At 37.6% G+C, this 8,197-nt stretch overlaps 1 protein-coding gene across 1 annotated transcript; it reads right to left on the reverse strand.

Annotated features, from left to right (window-relative positions):
- Window positions 1-395: 395 nt before the first annotated feature.
- Calr (calreticulin) lies at window positions 396-6,026 on the reverse strand. The gene is made up of 8 exons (XM_071587724.1): window positions 5,872-6,026; window positions 5,649-5,753; window positions 5,359-5,562; window positions 4,911-5,215; window positions 3,047-3,181; window positions 2,586-2,801; window positions 2,164-2,322; window positions 396-1,040 (listed from the first exon to the last, which is right to left on the reverse strand). The coding sequence occupies exons 1-8, from the start codon at window positions 5,954-5,956 to the stop codon at window positions 1,014-1,016; spliced, it is 1,236 nt and encodes a 411-aa protein (XP_071443825.1). The 5' UTR covers window positions 5,957-6,026; the 3' UTR covers window positions 396-1,013.
- Window positions 6,027-8,197: the final 2,171 nt, after the last annotated feature.

Below are 8,197 nucleotides of genomic sequence, written 5' to 3' on the forward strand. Positions count from 1 at the left end.
AATTCCCAGTTTTTCTTCTTTTCACATTTCTATAACAATCCCGAGAACAAAATGCAATGTTCCAGGCTATCAATCACATTTTCATTTATAGAGATTCGATTCAGGTTTATCTCTGAAACAATTAGTAGATCATCTATTTTTGATTGATTACTCACGAAGAGCTTGTCATTTACTGTATTCCAAATTTACACAAAGGCGAGGTTAAAACCAAGAATACTAAGTAAACACATGGCCCGGTACATAGCCGCATAAATTTATCTTGCTCCAAAAGTGCTCTGCCACCCTGTTCCGTAGTAACCTGTAAACTATAATTCTACTAGTGCAGGTCCTATTTTAAATATGCTTTTGAGAATAAATGGGCAACAAGATTTTTTTAAATTACCAGTGTTACCAAGTATGTTTAAATCCAACTTTATTGAATGACTCCCTTTCCAGACAGACAGCACATTGAAACAGTAACTGGGATGTATGAAAAAACTTAAGGGGTAACATACACTGGTGCGTTTGGTCATACAAACGCATAAATGCTCAGCATGAAGTGTGACAAACAAACTGAAATTGTGTAAATTCCGGAGTTTGACAACATTTATTGTCAATCACAGCAAAATGTCAGAGAAAACAAAGTCACACAGTGCAAAATTTTCCCATGGGATAGAGTAAAAAATGAATTTGACATCAAAATAGTGCCAACACGACCAATTATGATCAACTTTCAATTTCCTCAATGTTTTCTTTAATATTGTTAATTAATGCACCACATAGTGATGTAACACAAAACACCAGGGAAGTATTGATGCCCAGGAAGGGCATAAAACAAAACATAAATAACAAAGAGGCCGATATGTCACTATCTCCAAACTGGAAATTATTTTCAGAATAATTCTTCTGTCCCCATTTGCTGGAATATCTCACCACTCATAGCAGCATCTTTCAAAAATCAGTCTTGGCTTGATTCACTATGATTCACAAGTCACTAAACATTTTAAAAATGTCCCACATTCACACACACTCATTTAAAGTTCGTCATGATCTTCATGATCCTGAAAAGAAAATAAAATATAAAATATTAAAAACGACTGCATTCTTACTAAAAGTAAAACATATAAGGCTTTTATATGCATGCATGCATCCATAATCAACTCTTACTATATCAAAATGTGTGGTATGATTGCAGCTCTGATCCTTGCATACATTAAAATACAAAAAAATGCTAGTATGGGAGCCGCGAAAAATTATAAGAACGTTTTACTGCAAAAACTCAAATTACTTAGTGTTTCTTTTTGAGACAGTTCAGAAGTATAATTTCTTTGCTTCAAATTACACCCAACCATCACAAAGCAGTTGATAGAATATTCTGGCAATAAGGCTTTGATGTAATCATATCTTCGAAGGGCAGGATTTTTGCTTCAGCACTGTGGTTTTGGATTTACCTTGCAGTGAAAATAAATATGATTATAGCTGAATCGATTATTTTACTTAATAATTGTATAATTTGACTGCAACAGTCATATTGGACAGTACCCCACCCATATTATTATCTCAACTTATGGAAAAGGGACCTTTATTTTTCACAGACTCTGTGTTAACTTAAAATGATTATGAAATGTGCAACAAATAATGCACAAAAACAAGGATGACACTAGCATTATTGCTAGCCGATGATTAAACTCAATATAATTTTCACCAAAATGTGTTAAGGCAGTTTTCAGCAGAAGTCACAAGACCTTAAAGACTACAACACCAGACATCACCCACGAAATGCTCCATTCATGCAAGAGGCACCTTCAAATGGAATGCTTTAAATGATTTCAACCAATGTTGTTTATGGCATTGAAAGAAATTTCATCATAGAAAAATTATGTTTCTGGGCTAGTGACTATTATCATGAGATTTTGGAATGAAATTGGGATTGTCAGAGCAAATGACTCCATTTTACTACACCACAAGGTTATAAGTTAGGCATCAAAGCATAAGCAGCCAAAACTACCCTCTTTATACGTACATCTCATACTTTTCTTAAGTATCGAGCAATCTTAAACACTTGATACTGTGAACACATAATACTGTGAAAGTATGATGGCTAGGGTTTCTTCATCACTATAAAATAATTATGCAGTTATATGTCACAGGTTAGGATTCCAAAGATTAAAACAATATCCTTACCTCTGCATGGTCTTCATCTCCTGCCTCTACTTCACCACCTTCTTCTTCCTCATCATCCTCATCTTCATCATCATCGTCATCTTTCTCAGTTTTACTTTCTGCTTCCCGCTTCTTCCTTTCCTCCTCATCCTGCTCCTCTTTCATCTTTTTCTCGCCATCCTAAAAAGAGTATGCATTTGAAAACTTCAAATTGTATAATACTTATGTATCTTCAATAGCAGAGGATGTTTAATCCAGAATCAAATCTGAGATGCCTTACAGCAGGCTGTCGTCCTTCAGATTGTAACTAAAACTCACACAAAAGGCAAAATAACAATATTCTTTAGATCTTAAGCATTATCCACTTAATTACATAAATTTCAAGTACTCTCCCTCCAAGGTTGTAGGATATGATAAAATTAGGTTCCCATTATAAAACTTACCATTCTGGGTCTCCATACTTGTTCACCTACTTCCTTGGCATGTCCAGGGTCATCTGTGATCAGTACATTGTCAAATATTGTTCCAGACTTCACCTGCCACAGGTCAAAACCTATACCACATACTTCATCCTTTTTGTACAATTCTGCATCAGCTTTATACTCAGGGTTGTCAATTTCAGGGTGGATCCAGGGTCCTTTGTACGTAGGGTTATCAATCTGAATATTTGGAAATTAAAATTTTCCTCAATTAAACATAAATGATACAGGAGTATAACTCTAAGTGCTTAATTCAACCTTGTTCAGTTCACTTCACTCCAATATCTACAACATGACATATAAGAAACATAAAATTAATGCTTAAGAAAAAATGATTGGTCATCGAGTATTGCAATTGAATTTTTAATTCCTGACCTACATTATGTGAAATCATCCATCAATATTACTATCCCAAATAGCTATACCTGTTTTGGTTTCCATTCTCCCTTAAATTCTGGGTTATCAATCATTGGAGGTTCCCATTCTCCATCCATCTCATCATCCCAATCTTCAGGTTTGGAAGCATCAGGGTCAGGTATGTGTTCAGGTTGGTCCCAATCCTATAGTATGACCAAATATAATTAATCATAACATTAGCCAGGATAGAACAAGAATATTTCGAGTACGTACTAATTCAGTTATCAACTTTGTTATATCACTTTTCTATGCCATCACTTCATGAATCTGAGGTTTTCAACAACTTCCTCCTTTGGTTTAAAGAATTAACAACTCATTGAAACTATTTGGCCACACAACACGAACATTCTTTAAAAATAAAACTCTTGAGCATTAAATTTATAAAAATACAAGCATAGTGTGTGCCATGAAAGAAAAAGGGGACAATTTAAGAAATGCTTTTGGACTCCTGGTACAGAATAATAGGAGTACGAAAATTAATTCTCCCTGCTGTTGACCCATGAACAAACTCAAAACTTAACCAACTCAAGATCAATCCTTTATTTCCCCTTCACTTCAAAAGTAAGTGAGTAAATGCAAGTTTCCTAAATGTAACGTTTGTGCACTTTGGGCTAATTCTATGGACCTAGAATTCATCAGATTGTCTTGAATTAATGATGGAAACTACAATGGGATATCTTTATCTTCCAGAAATGCAAACTGAATTTCCCTCGAGATTTTTTCAGGTCGCGCACATTTGACCAACTCGCAATTGGAATTCATACCTGCTAGTAATAAACGTGATACCATAGAGAATTATGGCCAAAGAATTACCGAGTCAAGCTTCAAAAAGTCACATGCTACTTAATAACGATACAGGCGTTACCTTGATATTCCCTCTGGAATATCCACAACAGTAATGTAGGGTAAATTGTGCCAACATGTGATACTGAACTATATGAATTTACTGCCACAAGAGGCACGATGAATTTTTGTGATTTATAATTAAACCCTGTATTCCATTAAACTCTTATGGAAACAACTTTAAAGGGCGACTGAGCAAACAAATGATTCTCCAGAATAGAAATAACATGCCAAAACCCGTTTTTCACCAGAAATCGTACATGCCCTCAAAATATTTTAATTCAGGTCATTTTCATTAATTAAATCAGATTCGTCTATCTCGGGAATATGCAAATATTTAATTCTCCAAAACCCCTAATCATTTTGGTGCATGCCATTAACTTCCCGAGGAACCAAGCAAAGCCATTATGCTGAAACAGAGCTGAAAGATTTTTCCCAGAAACCAGTTCATCTATCCTCAAATTGCACTCTGGAATGATCTACTGATCGAATTGCTCCCCCATTCTCTCAAAAGGCTCCGCCCACCTTAACCGTACAATTGATAAAATTGTTCGTTTACACTGGCTCCTAGAGAAATTTCACCCAGAAATGGTGACACGCATCCTGTAGTATAGTTGCACCAACGATTTAGTTGACGTGGGTGGGGTACTTTACGTTGACAGGAGGGTACTTTACTGGCGTGTTTGGGGCAGCATCAGTGAACTCAAAACTATATAAATCTAGTTCTGGGGTGGGCGAGTAATAAGGAGGATAATGAGTGAGTTAACGTTGCGCAGTCTTTTACCTGACAAGCTCATCCTGTCGCATTCACAAGTGGAGGGGCTTATAATCTCGCTATACAGCTCTGAAGACTTAGAAGAGGGAAAAACTCGAGAACTGGTTTTAATGAGCCATGCCGTCAAATTACACTTTGGAAAATTTAAGAGGTTAGTGTGCGTCCCTGACATCACGTAATAATGAAATTTAACTCAAGCACAACAAATGGAAAATAGTTCAATATGAAGACAATGTACATCCTAGAACACTTACCTCGGGCTTCTTGTCTTCGGGGTCATCGATGGTTGGTTTATCGTCCCAATCCTCGGGCTTCTTCGCATCTGGATCCTTGATTTTCTTGGGTGGTAAAAAGTTCCAATCTCCTTCCAAAGTTCCCGATTCTACTTTTTCGTTGTCGATGAGAACTTCGTAGGTGTTATCCGGCTGAACAACCAGCGTGTAAAGATGAGTGTACACATCGTCCTTACACCTAATATCTTTGTTGATCAGAAGGTTCTTTCCTTGATAGTTGAAAATAACATGCACTTTCTTCGTTCCCGGGCCACAGATATCAGGGCCTATTGGAAATAGCAACACTTTCAGTATACATCCTTCCGCAATAGAGGCACATCGTACTGCGGTTATCTTATACAAAACAAGTTGAAAGTCACGGCGAATATACAAAATTAACGGCGCGTTAAAATGATTGCCACGAACTTACCAAACATGAGTAGATACGGTGTTTCACCGTGCATATCCTTGGAATCTAGACTGCAATCGAACACTTTCGCGTATCCACCCCCGCAATCAATATTTTGTTCATGTTTGACTGAAAACTGGACGACTAAAGGCTTGTCCTTATTACTGAAGGGTTTGAACTTTGTTGAAAGGGCATAAAACCTAGCATCTTGAGACGTCTGAATGCCTGAAAGAGGAGTGTAATGAAAATTAACCTCAGGGGCATATAATTGGCCAAAAGGAAATGAAATTTTGAATTCAGCTGGGTATTACCTTTGTCATCCTCAGGATCATTGAAGAATTTTCCATGGCTTAACACGAACTTTCCGAATTCTACTCCTGAATGTTTAGACTCTACCCAATTTTTTTCCCATGAATCTGAAGGGCGAGAAAGCAATTTGTAAAACACAACTTGATAAAATACCACATCAGCAAAAGGACAGCATGCTCAAGGATTTTAGAACCGGAATATCATCTTGAAATACGATATACCCACCATCGGCAAATCGTTCTTCAAAATAAACTTCAGCAGAAACTAAAGAAATTGCCAGAATGGCAAATAAACCGGCTATCATCTTCATGATTTCAGCCACTTTCACACCCTCTCTTTACCCAACGATGCCCAGGCGTGCTGTGTCGACGTCCGTTTTCTTTAAGAGAGAGCCAGCAGACGGACAGATGGAGAGCTCTCATTGGCGAATCTCTTCCAGCCAATGAGCATTTACCACGCTTTGAAGAGTGACGAATGCTTTTTGGTACGTTTTCGAAAGATACTCGTAAATGATAAACGTGAAAAAGTGCGTTAATAATACACTTCCCTACTTTTTTACAGTACAAAATAATGTAACAAACCCTTTGTAACCATCAACGACGGAAAAAATTCTCAATTGTCAAAAAGTTGAAGGAGTAAATACGATTGTTGTTTATTTTTAGATAATTTTCGTTAATACGGCTGATGTAAAATTCAAAGTTTTTTTAATATGCACAAAGTCAGTGCTAGGGAAAAATCTTTTTATATCATATTCCATAATCAATTCGCGAAATATCATAGAATGTTAAATACCTTGATAATGTTTCATTTGCTGGGTATTCAATTTATTTCCGATCAATTTCACAGGCGCGAAAGACGTTATAATCCTCTTTTATATTATAAAAAATAGAAAATTGACTGTCTTAGAAGGTTTATAAACTACGCTAGGAGTGTGGGAAGACAATATTCATTATCCCATGCATCTCAAGTTGCAAGCAAAGTATTTATTAGACAATGTAATACATATACATTTCTGCCAATGAAATACGGCGTGAGAATATTGCATTGAGAATATTTCTAGAAATTCGAAGGGCCATAACATAGAAGTATGAAATAGACAACGTGCTGGAGAAATAAGGACTATAGGCAACGAACAAATTTATGGGGATATAACACAACTTGAACCAGTTAGTCGAGTGAACCACAAATTCATAGTGAGGTAACTACGAACAGTAGTAATCTTTTCGTTCTCTTCACTCCATTATTAAAAGAGAAATCCTCCCTTTCTCACTCCGCGTAGAATATCTTGCTCCTTCCTTGCATGCTCGCTTAGAACAGCGTCACACTTTTCCTCTTGTAAGAAGAGAGTCAAAAGACAGCCTTGCAGTCCAACTTGAACAGGGTTTTGAACTACGAGGGTATGTGGGAGAAAGCTAGCGAGAGAAGTCATAGAAAAAGAATATTATGTGCATGAAGATAGCTTAGGTCCAGGCTTACTCAACGGTGAGATAGAAATAGCATTAAAGTAATTGAAATCAAGTAATGCCGTGGGGGTAGTCAATATTCCGGCGCAACTACTTAAAGATTTAGGAAATGGTGGGAGGAAGAGTTTTTATGCAGTAATTAGTATTATATATGAGGGAGGAATTTGGCTGGAAGACTTCATCAGATGAGACGTAGTTCTTATTCCAAAATAGGGACAAGGCAGCCATAAGTGAGGGCTACGGAACAATAAGTTCGATTTTGCTCACAGTTCAAGTGGTTCTCAGGATAATCAAAAAGAGGATGGAGAATAGGGCAAATGCTTACATGGACTTAAGGGATGATGTATTTGGGTTCAGAAAAGGGAGTAGTAGTAGTTTTGAGGGGAGGCGACCGACAGCTAAGGTCATTTGCGCCATAGGGGATGGACAGGAAAGGATGAAGGGTGGAGAGAAACCCGGCGTCGGCATTAGCCTACTCTTTACGAAAGGCGCCAAGGGGTCCGCAGTTTAACGTCCCATCCGACGGACGGCGTACTCCCTCAAAGTGCCCTCCACAAAGCACCTCAAGTAGGGATCGAGATACCTCTGAAAAATATTCAACACCGCCGGGATTTGAACCCGCGCCCTCAGGGTGGGAAGCCAGTACGTTAGCCCCCGCACCATCTCGATCCCCTTCAGAAAAGGGAGAGGCATGCTTGATGCCATTGCAGTAATGAGGTTACTAATAGAAAGGAACTTAGTACACAATCAGGATAAATTATGTGTCTCTTTCGTAGAGTTCGAGACAGCATTTGATGGAGTGAATTGGGTGGTAATAATGAATATATTGCAAAAAAAAAAAAAAAAAAATAGGAGTACATAGGATGGATAGGAAAATTATCAGACTGCTCAGGTGCCAGTATGGAGTTTCGGTATGGGGAGTGTTAGGAAGAGGAGTAAGACGGGTGTCTATTATCATATGTGCTGTTCAACGTATGTGTGAAAGAAATGGTACAAGAGGCATGGGAAGAACTGGAGGTAGGAATGAAAGTCGGCGGGGAATGCATAAAATCAGTTAGGTTTGCTGATTACCAGGCTCTAGTTTTTCA

This window comes from Hetaerina americana, unplaced genomic scaffold (genome assembly GCF_022747635.1).
Source record: "Hetaerina americana unplaced genomic scaffold, ioHetAmer1.1.p SCAF_3, whole genome shotgun sequence".
NCBI lineage: Eukaryota > Metazoa > Arthropoda > Insecta > Odonata > Calopterygidae > Hetaerina > Hetaerina americana.

Bases quoted from the DNA above. Each gene is read 5' to 3' on its own strand.
- Calr (XM_071587724.1), bottom strand. From the start codon at position 5,956: ATGAAGATGATAGCCGGTTTATTTGCCATTCTGGCAATTTCTTTAGTT. The intron at 2,802-3,046 runs GTATAGCTATTT...CCAAATATTCAG, and splicing joins GAGAATGGAAACCAAAACAG to ATTGATAACCCTACGTACAA. The intron at 1,041-2,163 runs GTAAGGATATTG...TTTTCTTTTCAG, and splicing joins GAGATGAAGACCATGCAGAG to GATCATGAAGATCATGACGA.